Raw genomic sequence first — 18,849 nt, forward strand, 5'->3', positions numbered from 1 at the left:
AATAGCATTTACCCAGAGGCATTACAAAGCAAACTCCAGAAGTCAGAGTTGAAAGAAGCAAGTGGCCAGCCTTGGGCCCCTCCTCTGTCCAGTGGGAGCTGGCATATGCTCTGTGATGCCCACTGTCCTCAGTAGCAAAGAGTCAGGGAAGGAGGGTGACCTCACTTGGTATTTATTGACAATCAGCCAGCAGAACACAAACGGGCTGAGGAGATGCCAGAATGAGGTGGGCACAGAGGACGTTCACTATGCTGCACCAAAGTGCCCTGCTCTGCCGGGAAATGCAATGGCAGGACACCTGGTAGCCACACCTGAATGCCATCTCTTAGGGATAGAGGCTGCCCTCATGTCAGGAGCCCTGCAGCATCAGACTCATGTCGTATATGGACCATCTCTGAGTCTTGGTTGTCGTTGTCATCAGAAGCCACAGGAACAGGGAAAAGGATTCTAACTGGAGCCTTCACTCCTACCTCCATGGCAGGTACTCCTTGGCCCTCCTGCCAGCCCAAGGCACAACATCCACATGGTGAAGGGTGGGCTCTGCCTATCTACTCCCACCCTAGTGCCTAACTCTAGCCATTAGGACCTCTCACCTGTCCTTCAGAAGCCTCCCATTCCTATACCTGTCCCTAATCCACCCTAAACAGACCTAAAAGTGATACGTGGTGCCATGCAAGCCCCCTCCCACCCTGCCTTTCTGGATCCCCCTTCCTGCTGTTCCTCGCTCCCTCTCATAAGCTGTGAGCATCACCATCCCCAGCCATTCTCTGTTTCTGCTCTGGCAGGCTCAGGTTCTGACCCCAAAGCACCCCCTTCTGTCTGTTTTGCAGTCCTTCACATTGCTCAGACCCCTAGTTCCCACCTCTTCTGGGAAACTTGGCCTTAACACAGGAGCCCACAGGGAGTTTTCTGTCCAATTCATATGCTAATAACTATGTCTGGGCCTTGGAACCCTCCAGGCTTCTCACTACCTGAAACCCCAGGTTTAAAGTTGGTTTGTATGGAAATATGTCTTGTCAAAATGTCTGAACAAAGATATTAAATATGGTGCCCACTGCCACAAGAGAAAGGGAGTTGGCTGACTGGTAGCTTGGGAACAAGTCCTCTTGGCCATGTGACCTTGGCCCAGCTCTCCCCTCCCTGGCTTCAACACATCCCTCTGTAAAGTGAGGGCTGAGCCGGATCATTTCAGCTTAGAATGGACTACATATTGTGTGTGTGTGTGTGTGTGTGTGTGTGTGTGTGTGTGTGTGTTCATCTAGATAGAGGACCCAGGAGAGGCAGAAGCCACAAAGAGGGACTTATACTGGGGACTGGCATTGCTATAGCAACTCCCAACTGCCTTTCAGAATCCCAATAGGCAGAGCTGTCCCCTGAAGGCCCCAAGGAAGGGACTGTGAGGCCCTGGCCATCCCTCCTGTTTGGTTGTCTCCAATCTCACATCATGGACTCTTCCTCTTCCTCTGCAATCTCGCGGTCCACCTCAATAGCCGTATTCTCGAAGCTGGTGATGCCTCCATATTTGCGCATGTGTACCATCAGTGGCTTTGGTGACTGGCTCCCAGCCAGTGTGGCCACATACATGCCGGTCCGGTTCTCTTCCAGTGATGGGCCCCAGTCTATAGCTGGCCGGCTGGCTTGCTGAAGCCGCTGTGGCAGAGCAATGATAATGGGTGTTGAGTGTTTTCCATGGCCAGGCACCCAACAAAACTTGCCTATGCCCAGTGGGAACCTGCTCTGCCACTTCTGGACTGGTGTCCTCGAGGAGCCATCTGTAAAACTCCACACAGGGACATTGTAAAGGGGATATAACTAGTTGATGCTGGGAATAACGTGGCTTCCAAGGCCATGAGACAAGACGCACACACACCTTGACAAGCATCTAAGCATAAACTCAGGAGTCCACTCCAGCACTCTTCTGCTGAAAGCCAAATTCAGATTTGCTGGGGGCTTTTATGAAAGACGTAGCAGCCAGAACAGGCAGGGCTGAGGTGGCCTCCCTGGACACTTCTCAGCATCATGTCCAGGAAGGAAGGAGCTGACTAAGCCTATAATTCTAGAGACTGTTCATCCTTAGCCACATTTCCAGGGCCCTCTGCCCATCCTGCCAGAGGAAGAGCCCTGTGCCCTGAGAAAATGGAGGCCACTGACAACTGAAGAAACCCACTGGGTACAGGCTCCCAGGGCACAGAGTGTGCAAAGCTCTTGGTCTAGCACCAAGGTGGTGGCATTTCTTGAATTGTCAGAGCCAGCTCCTCATAAGCTTGCCAAAAGTCTCTCCTTTCTTGGAATGGAATCTGAATGTTTGCCATGCTCTCTGTGCCCTCCCCTGCCTACCTTCTTGTACCAATTGGTTGCTGTCAACTTAACACAAACCAAATAAACCCTTTCCACACCAACTCTCTCTTGGTCATGGTGGTGTGTGTGTGTGTGTGTGTGTGTGTGTGTGTGTGTGACATGTATGTGTGTGTGGGTGTCTGTGTGTGGGTATGTAGATGTCAGTGCAGGTGTTTATGGAGACCAGAATAAAGTGTCAGATCTATTGGAGTTGGAACTACAGACAGTTGTGAGTTACCTGATGTGGGAATTGAACTAGAATCCTTTGCAAAATCAAGTGAGTGCTCTTAACCACTGAGCCATGTCTCCAGCCCCTACAGCTCTGCTTTTCTGACCCTTAGTCTAACTGGCTCCTCTTCTCCTCAAAGCAACCTTATAGGCAAGTGTTCCTGTCCTAGTGGAGAAACCAAGGCTAGAGGGACAACTGGAGTAAGGCCATTAGGGCTGCTGCAACTCCAACCCAATCAGTGGGAGGAAGAGCCCTGATCATGAGAGGTTGCTCCTGTGTCTAGCCACAGATCCCATAAACCCAAGCACTGACTTCCCTGGCTCCAGGCTGACCCATTCTGCTGTTCTCTGCACACACCCGGCTCTCTCAAGCAAGGGGTGGCTGGCAGTTCTCTGAGAGGCACAGGATGGCTCTAAGTTCAGGGAAGAGCTTAGCCCCAAGCCATATAGTGGTTGGAAGCATAGCATTGGCTGGACTTCAGAGAGTACCAGATAGGCTTTCCCAAAAGAGAGAGAGAGCGTGACTGCATGGGGCAGGCATGTGGCAGCAGTGAGCTAGGGCACAGGCCTGCAGGAGGGCAGAAGACTGCTTTATAGCTTATTTCCTGCCATTGCCCATTTCTGGCTAGCGCTAGCTTAACAATGGGATCACAACGTTCCTAAATTCTCAACAGTCAGTTCTCAGGACCCAAGGCTGGCTGACCCCAGCACCTTCTGATAGGTCAAGAGCCAAGGCTGGCTGACTGCAGAACCTTCTGATAGGTATGTGCCTGTATAGGGTGGGTCCCCAGGCTCTGTCTGACCCCTATCAGACTCACTTGAGCTCCATTCACTCACACAATGGTCTCTGACCATTGGAGGACTCCAGACTCATAATGGCCAGGATGCCCCAGACTCAGAGATGGGCAGGATCACCTTGTGGTCAAACATCATGTCTGCTGGTCCACACTGGGTTGCTATCTGTCTCTTTCAAGGCCTGTTGGCTCCTGTGCCAAATGCTCTCTTTAATATAGTCTATATTATAATTTTATAATATAACATATCTTATAATTCTATCCTTGCTACCTATAGACCCAGCAGGAATCCTGAATGCAGGACAAAGGGGATAGCCTACTTTCTGGGGTCCCTCACTGGCTGTGGTTTCCAAGTTCAAGTCCTGACCCCTACACTATCACCAGTGGTCTTTGGATTCATTCTCTCCAATTCTAACACCAATGCCCTACATGACCAGAGATTCAGAAGATCATGATCCCAGCCCCAAGTGAATCTAGAACACATGGGCCTCTGCAGACTACAAGAATCCTGCCAGGCTATGGATGTTGGTGCAGGTGATTTTGTTTTTGTTTTTGTTTTGTTTTTTTACACCGAGGGCTGGGCCACAGGGTTCCTGCCTACCTGTAGGTAGGCAGGAGAGGCAGACTCACCTCCCAGAGTGAGCCCTCCTCTCGAAGCACAGCCACCAGCATGCCAGCTGGGATCATGAGGCAGGAGAGCAGGCCCATCAGGATGCCTAGCAGCTCGGCCCAAGCAGGGAAGCGATAGCTGCCGTACTCCGAGGGCTGGTACTTGACGATGCTGTACACCAGCAAGGCCTGCAGAGCGGAGACTCCAGCATCACTGGGCCTTGAGTGGGACCCAGAGTACAGCACGGCTGGGTCTGAGAGAGCCTAGCTGGGACCCATCCCCAAGCTGACTTAATATGAAGGTTTGTGACAGCCCAGGTCTGACACACCCTAAATCCTGAGGCAGCGTCTCTCCTAGTTGCTCCCACCCTATGGCAAGCAAAACAGTACTGAGGCCCCCTCCCAAGGCCCCAAGAATTAGGAAAGCCCCATCCACTTGTCAGAATAGCACAGCTCAGAAAACTGGGGCTTGGAGGGGGATGTGTAGGCGAGGTCCTCATGCCTATCCCACAGCTAGGGCGACCCAGCTGGACTAAATGCAGAGGGACCTGCACTTGGCCTTGGGGCCCCAGCCAACCACCTTCCCTCCCAGCCCTGGTTACCAGGAGTGTGGCTGGGGACAGAAACAGCCAGCAGGCCCTGAAGTAGAGGCCTGGCTTGAAGCCCAGCATCATGTGGATGTCTCGACAGAACCTCTGGGTGCCTGCATGGGGGGGAGAAGGAGTGTCCCCATGATAGGTCCCTCTGGTGCCTGTGACCCCTCCATGCCTGTTTCCCTGTCTGGCCGCTAGCACAGGGCCCCACCCTGTTCTCTCACCCTGAGGAGTGTCAGCCTGCCTCTCCCAGCCCTTCTCACCGTATACCCGGGTGACAGCGAGGCACGTGGTGATCACCACCACCATGAGTCCGAAGCTGGCGCTGTAGTCATCCAGAAGGACCAGCCAGTACATACCCCCCTAGAATACAAAGCACAGCACTGGACCTCCAGCCTCGGTCTCCTCAGCTGCAGCCCATCTCCTTCCAGGAGGTGAGTGGGAAGCAACTAGAGTGCCAGATCTCCTAACGATCCATTTATGGACGAGGAAAAATGGGTTCAGAGAGGGAAATTCACTTGTCTGGAGTCACTCAGCAAGTGGAGGGGTGAGGTTTAAACCCAGGTCTTTCACGTTTACTCGAGAGCCGGAATTAAACCACAGACCAGGGTGCCTGCCACAGGAAACAAAGCCCTGTGGGACGAAAGCAACTACTGCTGCAAACACAGCCCCTGCCCAGCTCCCGAGCTTGTGCGCCCCCTGCAGGCCACTCACATCGGTGGTGAGGATCAGCCCCATCAGGTACATTGCTACACAGATGAGGCCAGAGAACACTGCCTTCTTGGGCCGCAGGTAGTAGGGGAATTCGTCTGTCACTGCAGTCACTATGGTCTCTAGAAAGGCAAACTGCAAGGGGCATTGAGATCAGAGTTCTACTCCACACATACCAGCGGCCACTCCCACGGGCAAGGCTCACCTGGCTATCCAAGCCAAGAGTCAGGAGCATGAAGAAGAAGAGGAAGGACCAGAAAGGTGACAGGGGCAGCATAGTCATGGCCTGTGGGTAGACAACAAAGGCCAGACCAGGGCCTGGGCCCAGGGCACGCAGGGTCAGCAGCCTGGGGTACACAGCATGCCCCATATGCATTCAAACACATAGGGTATCTTGTGTCCATGTGGGCACATTCTCACCTACCACACCCAAGCCCAGAGACAAGCACTAACCAGACTCTAACATCCATCACTTTCTTAGTTTCCAGGACTGAGGGTGGCGCGCTGCGGGTGCTCAGTTCGGGACTATTGAATATGAATTAGCAATCACGCACAAATATACACAGGGACCAAATGTCCCGCCTAGTCAGAACACAGGTCTGCACACACTCATTTATACAGAGAAGCCCACCAGCACACATACTTACACTCATCCAGACACAAGACACACTGACTCACAGGCCACTGGCACCTAAGATTCACTTTCACATGCACATCTCAACCCAGGATGTGATCTGTTTGCACTTTCACACGTACATCTCAACCCAGATGTGACTTGTTTGGACAAACAAGGCCTGAAAGAGAAGGCAGCCTCGTACAGAAACTCTTTTGTCTCCAGCAGATTGTTGTTGCACACTCTTGCACACACATGCATTTACACACAGATGTCCCCACACACAAGTGCACGTGTATGCGCGCACGCACACACACACACACACACACACAGAGAGCTATACCATATCTTGCCCGTCTGTCTAGTCTTGATAGCATGACCTGTGGCCCAGCTACCTCTCACCCAACCAAACCTTCAGATGCTGCCCCCACCTACCTGCTTTGGCCACTTGGTCCACAGGCACACCCAGCTCCTGAGACATGTAGCCCAGCACCGAGAAAATAGCGAAGCCAGCCAGGATACTGGTGATGGCATTGCCCACAGTGACAATGAAGGTATCTCTGCCAGGAGAGTCCAAACCCAAGCCAGGGTGAGCTGGCCACAACCTCAACCCGAGAGAGCCTCGTGGGCAACTGTCCTCCTGAGTTTGGCCCCTGGCACCGGGAAGCGTGCAGGCACTGACCTGTAGATGTTCTGGTGGAATGTGTTGTAGGAGGCAAAGGTGAGGAGGCCCCCAAAACCCACTCCCAGGGAGTAAAATATCTGAAGAGCAGCTTCAATCCACACCTGTGCCAAGGAAAGAGGGACAGGGAAGGCAGGGAGGGCCCAGGAGAGGAGAAGGATGGGCGAGGATGAGAAATAGGTTCAGCAAGGAATGAGGAACAGTCAGGGCCACAAATGAGAGCCAGGAGCAGGCCCAGACCCAGCACTTACGATGCAGGATGTGGGGAAGTCCTTCCCTCTTTTCTGGGACTCAGTTTACCACCCAGGGTCTAGTAGATGGTCTCTAAGCCTGGTCCAGTCTTGAAGGAAGGTGTGACTAATGCAGAGTTAGCAGCAGATTGGAGTTGAACATAGGCCCATGTAACCACTTTACCCCCTGCCTGGAGTCAGAGGGATCTGAACTGGGACCCATCTTTACCACTTTCTAACTGTACATCCTGGATGAGTACTGCTACCTCTCTGCACGCCAGGTCCTTTGTCTGAGGTGAAGGACCTAGAATGGTGCCTACCTCACAGGGAGGTACAGCGAGAGTCAAATCATTATAAAAATGTCAGGTATCACCAATGACCAAGAGTGTCAACTGCCAGGACCATGTTGTGATCATCACTGGTACAAAGTGCCCCCTGGGCTTTGGAGCCAGACAGATGTGAATGGGACCTCAGTCATAAGACCTTATATCCATCACTAATTCTTGCAAGCTTCTGTGTGTGTGTGTGTGTGTGTGTGTGTGTGTGTGTGAGAGAGAGAGAGAGAGAGAGAGAGAGAGAGAGAGAGAGAGAGAGATGGAGAAGATAATAACGGCGTCATAGGATTTTAAGGAATAAACGAGGATGCACAGGAAGGGCTGGTACAGTGCTGCTCCTGGAGGCTCCCCGCCCCCCCCCCGGGAGTCACGCCCCTGCCCCCCTCTCCTTTCATGCTCCCTGCTCACCTTGGAAGACAACAGGTGGTGAAACTGGGGAGTGAGATAGAACTGGATGCCCTTCCAGGCCCCGGGGAGGGTCACTCCACGGATTAACAGCATGAGCAGGATGAGGTAGGGGAAGGTGGCCGTGAAGTACACCACCTGGGGGAGAGCAGATTAGCGTGACAGAGGACCCTCCACACAGCTCAGCCTGCCCAAATCCTCATCCCAGATACCCACCTCCTCAACTTTTGGTGGTCCTGAGTCAGGAACAGCCACCATTCTGGATATGTCTCCCACTCTCTCCAACACTAGCCCAGTGCTGCTACCCTGCTTCCAAGGCTACCCCAGTCCCATTCCTAAATCTTCCCCTGGTACAGACTAGCATTATTGGTGGCCAGTCTCTCCCTCCTGTGCCTAGCCTGTGCCACACCCAACTTCCTGAGCATCCCCTCAGCCACTTCTCTCTCCATCTCATCTTCTGCCTGGACGGTGACCATGGCGGTCCCTCCTTTCTAACACTTTTTACCCTGCATTGCATAGTGATGTCCTCGTGCTTTTATGGCCTTTGACAACGGCCTACTGCCTTTCTCTCTGCCCATCATCTGTGGTGCACTGGTCCCTCCTCATATCTAGTTTGCCTTCACCTGCTAATAGGAGTCCAATTTTCCCTATTTGGGATTCACTTCATGTCCAGCTGCAGTGGTGGGCTCATGAACAGGCCACGCCAAACAGACAATCCTTTCCTGCCACAGAGATCGAGTGTGGGGTGGGTACACAGCTTGCCTTCCTTATACAATAAGGTAAGTTCTATGAGATCTACAGACTGGGGAGGAAGACTTGAATGGGAGAGAGGAGGTCAGAGGCGCAGGCTGTGGTAACAGCCATGGAACCCCGAACCTACTCATGCTAAAGTTGTCTCCCACCTGGGGTGGATGGGGCTGCTTTCCAGTTAGTGTAACATCTGGGTACACATCACTTGCACTCCAAGAGATCTGATCTATACACCATCCAACAAGCATTCCACAAACCCTCACTGAATCTCTGCAAAGTGCCAAGCTCTGGGCAAGGATGCCAACTTGAATAACCTATGGATGTTGCCCAACGCAGGCACCTAGCCAAGAGAAGCAGGGAGGCCCAGTGTCCCTATTAACCTCCACGTCCCCCTTCAGGCAGAGCCCTTCCAGGTTCTTCTCTTCCCCTCACTGGGTGAATCTTATCATCTTCTCAGCCTTGGCCAGCACCCTACTTCCTTTCCAGCCCCTGAGTTTTGGCACCCAGCCCCCTAAGTCTTACCTTTCCCGAGGACTTCACCCCCTTGAGGATACAGAGGAACACAATGACCCAGGCCAGCAGCAGGCAGAGACAGAGGTTCCAGCGAATCTCCCCAGGTTGGCCGATGCCCTGGCTGCCCTGAATGTGCAGGACATAGCGGCTGCGGAAGACAACAATCCGAGAATCCTCTGTTCACCCTGCCACACCCCATCGTACCAGGAAAAAAGCCATGTCCAGCCCCCCCCACACACACACAATGTGATGTTTGCAAATCCCTCCCATTTTTTCTCAGACTGGCTGAGTCCAGCTTGCCTCTACCTCTCCCCACCTCCTTTGGGAAGCAAATAGCAGGTGTAGGCTTGATGGATCTGGTATTTGCACACCTACGCACACATGTGTATATATTTACATAGCCACATGCACTCCATTCAGGAGCTTGGCCATGGCTGTGCTCCTCTGAGCCATGGTTCATATTGGGTAGTCCCACTTCCGAGGCTCCAAAGCCCACAGTCCCCCCCCCCTTTGCCCCTTGGTTCTTCATGGTAGCAGCTCTCTCTAGTGCTAGTTTTAGTGCCTTACCTTTCCATGTGGGTCCCTTGACCCTCTACAAAGTCTTCTTATTAAACTCCCTTCACTTACCCCTTTTGGGAGTGCCATCAGCCATTTGCCCCCTGCCTATACCTCACCTAATGTGATCAGCCTTGGTATTGCCACAGAGACCCTTGGCAGTCACAGTGTCCATGTCAAGTTCTTAAGTTTTGCATGGCACACTGAAACTCACAGGTCCCACTTTAGCAGATACAGGCCCTCTGGCTGGCCTAGAAGTAAGTGGACTGCACAGTCAAGCAATTTGGGAGAGGAAACATTTCAAGACATGAATCTATCGGGAAACCCTTTGCAGGGGAAGGAAGGGGCTATTCATCCAGAGACTGGGCAACTCTAGAATATCCTGGAACAAGACCAAGAGTCAGGAATCCTTAGTGTCAGCATCGCTGTTAGTGAGCAAACCTCTGGCCCTTGTTTCTCAGCTAGGATAGCCTAGTGAGCCACAATGTCTTATAAAGCCACCTTTCAAGGGCTCATGAGTGCCTGGCAGTGATGATGGCGTTATCCATGTTGCCTTCCTTGCTTAAGTCTCCCAGGCAACCTTTACCTCACCCTGCTCTTACACTAATCTGAGATAGTTCTAACTTCGTAAGGCCCCTGCTCTATGTTAAGTGCTTTACCAACTGACACAATAGCTCAATAAATGCTTATCAAAAAAAATGAACACATGAGTGAACGACTAAATGGATAATGTCCTATGAAGCAAGTATGGTTATTACCTCCACTGTGACAGTGGAAGAAACCGAGACTCTAAAATGTCACTTTTCACAATAGACACCACTCTCATCAATAAATGGACACTTACTGGAGCTAGACCACAGTTTCCATGCACTCTGTCCTCCAGTCTGCACGGCCACCTTCTGAATTATTTACCACAGTTGTTCTGTTCTAAAAGTAGCTGGCTAGGTAAGGAGCCAGGATCAAACTCCTTTGTCCCCCACAGACCAGCACAGCACCCCACCTCCTGCCCACCCTCAGTGGCTACCCCAGTCAGGCTCACCTCCAGTACTCCTCACTGGGGCTGGTGGTACCGCTGAGGTTAAGGGGCAGGACCTCATTGCCGTCCTTGGGGCCTCTGTGCTCCAGGCAGTGCTCCGTGTTCCACCAGTTGCCACAGTGCTCCCAGGGCAGGTCGCTGGTGAGGGAGGCGAAGAGGTAGAAGAGGACATAGGCGATGATCATGTTGTAGTAGATGGCCACCAGGCCTACGATGAGCAGCATGGCCGCACCTGCACCTGGGGCAGGGCGGGATAGCATCACCTTCCTGCTAGAGTTGGGGAGCAGGGAAACTGCTTCCCAGGGTCCCTGATGGCTCAGCACAGCCAGAATCACTGTGGCCTTACCTTTGAAGAGGGGGCTGATTTTCCAGACAGCCAGGGGACCCAGGCTGGAGAACTGGCCCAAGGAGAGTTCAAGAAAGAAGAGGGGAATGCCACAGATGGCCAGCATGAGGAAGTAGGGAACAAGGAAGGCTCCTGCAGAGAGGTAGCAGATGGTGGTGGGATTCAGGCGAACCAGCCCCCAAGGCTCCATACTGGCTGAGCCACCGCTGTCCCTTGACAGCAACCATCTACCACCATCCACCACAGGTGGATGGAGCATTTCTCCCAAGGGTCACTGAGGTTGGGGGAGCTAGTGGGTATTTACACACTTTGTAGCTAGAGAGCTCAGGAGCGGCTGGGCACAGAGCAGACACTCCAGAAACACCTGCTGCCTGAGTGAATACACGAAGAGTGGATGAATGAGTTATCTTCCAAAGAGTGCCAGCTCTACACCTCCAGAATCCGGCTCCATTGGTCCCTTCCTCATGAATGCTGCTTCAGATGGTCTGGCTGACACCTGAGATTTCATGGGCCTGGCGTCCACCCACCCCCCGCTTTTCTTCACACATAGACAGCCACCTCCTTCAGACAGCTGCCTACCACCAGCTGGCTCCAGTAGGGCTGTAGTCACACAGCTAGCCCTCTGCCCTCCCTCCTGAAAAGATGTGGGTAAATGTCCCAAGTCACACTGATCACTTTCCTTACAATTCTATATGGATTCACTCGAATGATCTTCTAAGAGGCTCTGGATGGCTAAACCCTCCAGAACAGAGTCATTCCAGAAGAGTCTATCTCTGGGCTCCCCACCCCAACTTCATGGATGAGGGATGCCTGTCTGAGGAAAAAGTGGGGTCAACACGCAGAATAGGGAAGCATGAAGTGAGCCAGGGGAGACTCCTGGGGTCTTGGAGGCTGGTGGTGGGCTCACAATTTTGCATAGTCTAGTGTTACCTGGATTTCTCTTTGCCAACACACACTTCTTAACAAGTTTGGGAGAGGGAGTTGGAGATACAGCAAGAGCTCTGGAGAAGACAGTTGGAAGGTTGAATCTGCAACATGTGACCTTGGACAGAGAACTTGGCCTCTCCAGGTCCTAGCTACCTCAGCATTTCTAAGGTCCCTACCTGGAAGGGTTGTTATCAGGGCATGAGGCAGACACCAAGTCCAAGACCTAGTGGGTGAGATACTTAACCCTAGCCTTTGTTGATGAGACTTAGAATGTTAACTTGATGGAGAATCAAGGACAAAAAGAGTTACTTGTAAAATAGCGTAGATCTTGTGCTTGCAATCTGAATGGAAAAATCCAGGAGAGAAGGGAATACTGAAGATTCCAGAGTGGGAATGGTGGTTGGGGCAGGGCCTTGGAGGAGGTGTGGAAGGGGACAGGAGACAATGCAAAGTCTATGAGTAGTGACAGTGGGTACCAAACTTTACACCCACTGTGGGCAGGTAGGCAGCTCCTGGGTATTATCCTGGGGATGGCAAGGTGGGAGGAGGGGCTTGGTGATTAAAAGGGGCAGGCAAAGCAAGCTCATTTCTATCCTAAGTTCACTTCAAAGGTTACCCTATAGCCCCCAAGCCTTGGCCTGTCTCCCCAGCTGCTCCCAAGAGGTCCCCAGGCCCATACCGCCTCCATTGGTGTAGGCTCGGTAGGGAAACCGCCAGACATTTCCCAAGCCCACACAGTAGCCGATACAGGACAGCAAGAAGTCCAGCTTGCCCGTCCAGTTGCCCCTGTCTGCTGCGAAGTCCACATCCAAGTCCACATCACCCTGGTCACTGGGAGTCATCAGCAGGTCTGGGGTGACAGGCTGCCAGCAAGAGAGAACAATGCAGAGAGGGTGAGGCCAGAGTAGAACTGGGAACCCGAGCCAAGACTGTGGAATCGGACAAGGCTGAGTGGGAAAGCTCTATCAATTCAGCTAATCAAGCTGTTTCACCTGGACTCAAGAGGCTCTAGCTTGGAGGTCTTCAGGGACTAGCAGGGTGGCTCAGGCCTTAGGAAGCTGCCTGGCCCTCACCTTGGCTAGCAGAAACAGGCCAAGGATGATCCGATTTTAATACCACTGCCAGTGATGATCTTTGTGGCTGTCACTGTGTGTCAGTGATCACAGCACTAAACATTCTACTCTCATCACCTGAGTCAACGGCTTGTCCACACTCAATTCCAAGCAAGAGGAAACCGAGGCTCCAGGAGGGGTCATGACCTACCTAAGGCTTTTGCCTGCTTGGCTGTTAGGAGAACCATATCTGTAATCCTGCACTCATGATGCCAATGGTACTGTCTTTACCCACTTGGAGGTTATCTCCATCTGGGCACTGGGACAGTGTGAAGCATACCCAAGGGCAGGTAGGCAGACTGGAGGGTGTTCAGGAAAAGGGGCTCCAGGGGGACAGAGAAGAAACCAGGGTAACCATGGTACAGGAAGCAGAGGACTTGATAGAATATGGGCTCCCCTGAGGAAGGGAGTCAAATTCTGTCTGTGGCTCAGAGAACCTAGCAGGGACTGTGGGTTTTGCCTAGCACTCAGAAAGAAACCTCTTATGTTTTGTCTCAGAAAATCAAAGTCCAACTATGATTAATGGAGAGGAAAGTAGAGAAGAGAATGAGGCTAGCTGTCCTGACTGTCTCCTCCCATGATTCACTGTGGTCAGAGAGATCCCCTGAGCACTCTCCCTGTGGCTGGCACTAAGAGGCGGAGGTCAGATCCAGGCGTTTGGAATCTTGACCCCAAAGAATGCATGTTGCCCTGTTGGTGAGTTACTCTGGCTTTGGTACCTGAAGGAAGCTTGGAGGTACCGGGAGAACCACCTAAAATTCAGAGAGCAACTCCCAGGAAGGGGATATAAGTAGGCCAATCAGTAAAATCTCCAGCCATAGTATATAGCACAGGAGAAAAGCCCCTTCCCTCAGCTTTCTATCCTGGGAAGGCCTGGGAACCAGGGCACCGATTCTGGTCCATGGTCTGTGCTAGTATACCATAGTTTTCTGAGCCTCAGTTTTCCCATTTAGACAGTGTGGAGATTGGGCAGATTATTGTTTCAGAAACATATCCTTTGAGACGCTCATAGGAATTCCATGGAAGAATTCTCCAGTCAAAAACTGGGTTAACACAATCTCAAATGCACACTTGCAGGATCAGACAGCTCATTTAACGGGCCCAGGCCATTCCAATAGGGACTAGAATGCAATATTCCTAGTTTCTGTTTAAGGAAAGGGTCTCAAGTGCTGGTTACCTTCAGAGGTGTGAGTCTAGACAGCACCAGGGAGCCCTCTGCTTAGAGGTCTTGGTTAGAGTCTCACAGTGACTGGGACCCAGCTAAGAGCCTCTTCAGGGACTCAGAGCCAAGCTACTACCCAGATGAGCTTCCTTCCTAAATACATTCCACCCAAAATAGGTAATGGCAGAGGAGGCTTCTCTAGGTACTGGCCACATGAATGTCCCTAGGATCAAGAAGATGGAAGGAGGGCCGGGGTGTGGCCCAGGGGTAGAGCATCTGTCTTCATGCACCAGGCCTGGCTTCTGTCCCTGGCTGGAGAGTGGAGGTGAACAGTATCACACAGCTGGGGATGTCTGCTGTATGTCAGGCTGGGCAGTGAATCCTGTGGCTACACTAAAATTACAGTGTTGGGTTGGTTCAGTGACAGTAGTGTGACCCGTCTTGTCTGTGGTTAGGCAATGGTGTCAGGGACAGCCTGGCATGAGTGTGGGTGATGGTGACAGACAAAATGAAAAAGGTGCTTAGAACTGAGATAAATAATCACTGGAAGTGAAGGTTTTCCGCTGTGGCCTAGGACATGCTGTGGTGAGGGTGGCAGCACCTCCCAGACTTCGTGAAGCTCTCTCCTCCTCCCCTCCCCTAAAGCGGCCTCTCTAGTTGTGAGAACCAGCCTTTGGGGACCCTAGGGCTTTTATAGGAACTGCGAGAGAGAGTTGGTGGCAGGCATCTGATATGACCCTTGTCACTAAGTTGCAAGGTAGACCTCTTACCCAGAGATACCCTGTCCCTTTCAGGCCAGCTGACAGGAGGGCCCAGTAATGAGGCTCTTCTGATCCCCTCAGAGACACTGCCCTTTCCACACTCACAGAGCAATCCTATCTGTTTCCATGGCGACAAGAGTTCTAAGAGCAGGAGGCTGCCAACTCGTCCCCCACCTCCCCCAATCAGAAAGAAGCTTGCTCCTGTTCCAGGGCCAGAGGATGGGGGTCCCCCAAAGATGAGCCAATCAGGAACTCACATGGAGCCCTAGCCTCACCATCAGGTGAATCCCAGGAGGCTTTGGGGCTGATCCAGAAGCAGCAGCCAAGTAAATGGGGCAGGGCCAGAAGCTACCTGGCTGGCTTTCCATACCCACCTGGTTGGGAGCTCCTGTTCCCTACTCTGGATCATTTAGGAACACACTTTTGAACATGCACCTGCACCCTCTCTTTTAGGGACCAACACATATGGGTCCCCACTCCCAGGCAGACCACCAAGCCTGGGTGGGGCAGGGGGATCTTTTACCTTCTTGGAAAGACAAAAGGCATCCTGGGTCCCATTTCACTGCAGGAAACAGAGCTCCAGAGAGGAGAGGGAGGGGCCCAAGGTCAAACGAGAAGTCAAGGGCAGAGCATCCTAAGACTAGATCCCCAGCCCAGCCCAGCCCAGCCCTGCCAGATGCCGCTCTGCTGACCCTTGGTCTTGCTCATACATGCCCTCTTCTGTCTGAGACTTTGGAGTGGGGAGCACACCAGCATTGCTCTGCTTGTTTTAGGTGGCTCCTACTTCCAGGTAAGTCATGAAGGAAGCAATTGCTCCTGTGCCTCAGTTGTGGTGTCTATGAAATGGGCTAGTGGAGTCTAGTGGGTAACTCAAAGAAGAGAGGCTGCAGATGCTCCTCCCATGGGGCACGCAGCAAGAGCATCCTACCACATGGCTGCCTCTATCATGGGTGGCTGTGACACCCTGGTTCTTGTGGGAAGGGACAGCAAAGTAGAGAGAGGGGGAACGAGGTCAAAACCCAATAGGACCCAAGAGGCCACAACTGGCTTCAAGAAGTGACTCCCACCAGCCAAAAGGACCCAACTACCTCAGTGTTTCCAGGCCTGTGAGTATAAGGACAGAAATGGTGAATGAAAGTGTGTGTGTGTGTGTGTGTGTGGTGTGTGTGTGTGTGTATGTGTGTGGGTGTATGTGTATGAGTATGTGTGTGTGTGGATTATGTGTATGTGTGTGGTGGGGGTTATGTGTATGTGTGTCTGTGTATCTGTGTGTGTGTGTGGTGTGGTGTGTGTGTGTGTTTGTGTGTTATGTGTGTGTGTTATGTGTGTGTGTTATGTGTGTGTGAGTGTGTGTGTGGGGTTATGTGGGTGTGTGTATGTGTGGGTGTATGTGTATGAGTATGTGTGTGTGTGGGTTATGTGTATGTGTGTGGTGGGGGTTATGTGCATGTGTGTCTATCTGTGTGTGTGTGTGTGGTATAGGGTGTGTGTGTGTGTGTATGTGAGTGTGTGTGTGTGGTGTGGTGTGGGGGGGTTATGTGGGTGTGTGTGGTGGGGGTTATGTGTATGTGTGTGGTGGGGGTTATGTGTATGTGTGTCTATCTGTGTGTGTGTGTGTATGTGAGTGTGTGTGTGTGGTGTGACAACAGTAGCCAGTCCCTGTGAAGTCTTCTCCTGTGTAGCTGCCCCTTCCACTTCATAGCATCTCTACATCTCACACAGCCCAGTGGGTGAGGGGCTGTTTTTTCCACAGCGGAGATGGATGGTTGGAGAATGGACCTGACCAGCCACCACCAAGTGGCAGCTTCAGAAACAGTACTCAGGAGTTCCCTTTCCCTGTCTAGTAAGGCTGATACTTTAAAGCTTATGGCCAGAAAACTTAACCTCAGGACTCTCCCTCCCCCACAAACAATTGGGAGGTCCAGCCTGGCCAGATGGGGAGATCGAGATCTACCTGACATCTCTACTGCTACCCCACCTCCCGTTCTTTCCTCCCTTCAGCCCTGACCGTGGACTGCCAGGGGTCTCCACAGTGGGGAGAGAGCGTCTCAGAAGGAAAGGGAAGGCTGCAGTAAAAAGGGACAAGGGAGGGGCCTGGCCCTCAGGGCCCTGTGCTTAGGACTCAAGGGGGTCCGCTGGAAGCGGACAGAGGCCCTCGGGTATAGAGTGCCCAGGAGAAGCCAGGGTGAGATCCCAGCCCCAGCAGAGCCCCTTTAGCTTTTAACACCCCCACCTTGTCAGGCCCAAGAACAGATAGGGTACTAGAGGGGGGGCGTATATGACCCCAGCCACCTATCCGCACCCCCTGGGGCTGCAGACACCTGTTTGCAGGTCGGGACACAGTGAATCTGGACCCTAGCACTACAACCGGACCCACCAGGGGAGATCGTGATCCCGCCCCTCCCAGTAATCCATCTTGGGAGGAGGTTCTCTAGCCTTGAACAGCGGGGGTCATCCCTTTGGCCCTGTCGATCCTCCCAGCCAAGCTCAGGTGCGCTCCGCCCTCGTGCCCTACCTTGCGGAGGTGAGCTCCCTGGAGCTTCTGCATCTTGGAGAGCTGGCGCTGGCGCTTGCAGGAGCGCAGAGAGCCAGCGAGGCGGGAGCCGAGCGCTGGTCCTACCGCCGCGCCTTTACCCCCGCGGCTCCCGCGCACGGGCTGGGGAGGGCGCAGGCGCTGCCGTGAGGCCGCTGCGGGCGTGGGGCGCTGCGAACGCCCTGACTCTCCCTCCTCGGCTCCCTACGCTGGGGAGACACCCAGACAGATCCAATGACGGACAGAAGGCAGCTGGGGGATGCGCGCGCCCCCGCACGCAGAGATGCGGATTGGAGCGGCCCGAGCAGGTGGGGAGGGGGTGCGTGACAGAAACCATCGGCCGCAGCTACAGTCTCCTGCGTGACCTTGGGCAAATGACTGCCTTCTCTGGGCCTCCCTTTCATTAGTTGGGCGAGGAGAGATGCAGGCAGAGTGCTCCTGGACACTAATATTCATATATGGGATTCCAGCACCCGACCACATCTTCATTGCTGATGACCTTAAGTTTCTTCCTGGGTAATCTCTTTACTTTATGTCACTTTACTGAGGTGTAAGGAATTCACGGAGGCCAAACAGAAAACAACGGGCATGGAGCTGCCACACGATCCACACTCAACTAACGCCTGTTTCTGACTGTTGCTTGCTCACACAGCCATCGGCAGTTGTCCAGTAGCCTATCAGCACTTATCCGGTACCTTAAAATGATCCTGGGCCACAGAGTTTTCTCAACTGTGAGAGGCAGGTGTTAGTTAGCCCTTCCATTTCACAGATGAGGAACTAAAGGACAGGTAAGTTAGTTAAACAGGGCTGCACAGTTAGTGTGTGTGACATAAGACAGTCAGGCTTCACAGACTTCCCGCAGACATAGTAGCCTTCAGCCCTACTCATTTTCTTGGGATGAAAGTGCAAGTTTTGGGGGAGGAGGAACATGCAAGTGTCACCATGTTGATGGTAGCTTGTGATGAGCTGGTAAACCAAGTTCCTGCCTACCAGCACTCTGGCCTCAGGGCCACACATTTTTATCTGTGACCAGGGCCACCAGCCAGCTGGTATCTATCTGGCTGAGCTCTCACAGAGTGCCTGGGCATCTTTTGAGCTTTCCACTAGGATGGAGAAATGATAGCTGGAGTAACTGAGCAACCAGTGCACTAGTTTGCTGGGATGGACCACTGTGGGAAAACAGACATGTCAGATCCATGCCCGTTAAAAGTACCCCTTTAGACATTTACCATCCACATGCTTTCTGTCTGCATCAGGGGGAGGGAGGCCTTCAGGAGGTGCAGGATAGGGTCTGCTCTGACCTCTGGGGTTTAAGGAGAGGGCCCCAGAGTTCCGAGCTGGGCTAGGTGGAGGGCTCACCTCTCCTCCCCAATCTCTGAGCTACTCCTACTGGAGTCCAGCCAGTCAAGGCTTCCCTGATTTAGGAGGAAGGAGTTTCCCCCAGGTACTCTGCCCCTAGGAGCCTCAGGAGGCCAAGATGGTTAAAGGGCATTTCCTGAGCCCTGCTCTATCATGATGAATGCTCATGTCCAATATTCAATTATTAATTCTTCCCCACAGCCCCAGAAAGCTGGTATGTGTAAGTCAAATTGTATACGAGGAAAATTTCAGAGGAAT

The 18,849-nt window shown here is 52.7% G+C and overlaps 1 protein-coding gene across 1 annotated transcript; it reads right to left on the reverse strand.

Annotated features, from left to right (window-relative positions):
* Nucleotides 1-344: 344 nt before the first annotated feature.
* Nucleotides 345-17,579, reverse strand: Slc6a7 (solute carrier family 6 member 7). Its single transcript, XM_051201192.1, is given in 15 exon segments — nt 345-497; nt 1,396-1,650; nt 3,990-4,157; nt 4,571-4,671; nt 4,825-4,924; nt 5,276-5,407; nt 5,478-5,590; nt 6,321-6,445; nt 6,568-6,671; nt 7,541-7,675; nt 8,810-8,948; nt 10,395-10,629; nt 10,738-10,869; nt 12,344-12,527; nt 17,215-17,579. Coding segments are annotated over 15 exon segments (2,109 nt in total). The 5' UTR covers nt 17,248-17,579.
* Between the last annotated feature and the right edge of the window lie 1,270 nt (nt 17,580-18,849).

This window comes from Phodopus roborovskii, unplaced genomic scaffold (assembly GCF_943737965.1).
Source record: "Phodopus roborovskii unplaced genomic scaffold, PHOROB, whole genome shotgun sequence".
NCBI classification, from domain to species: Eukaryota; Metazoa; Chordata; class Mammalia; order Rodentia; family Cricetidae; genus Phodopus; species Phodopus roborovskii.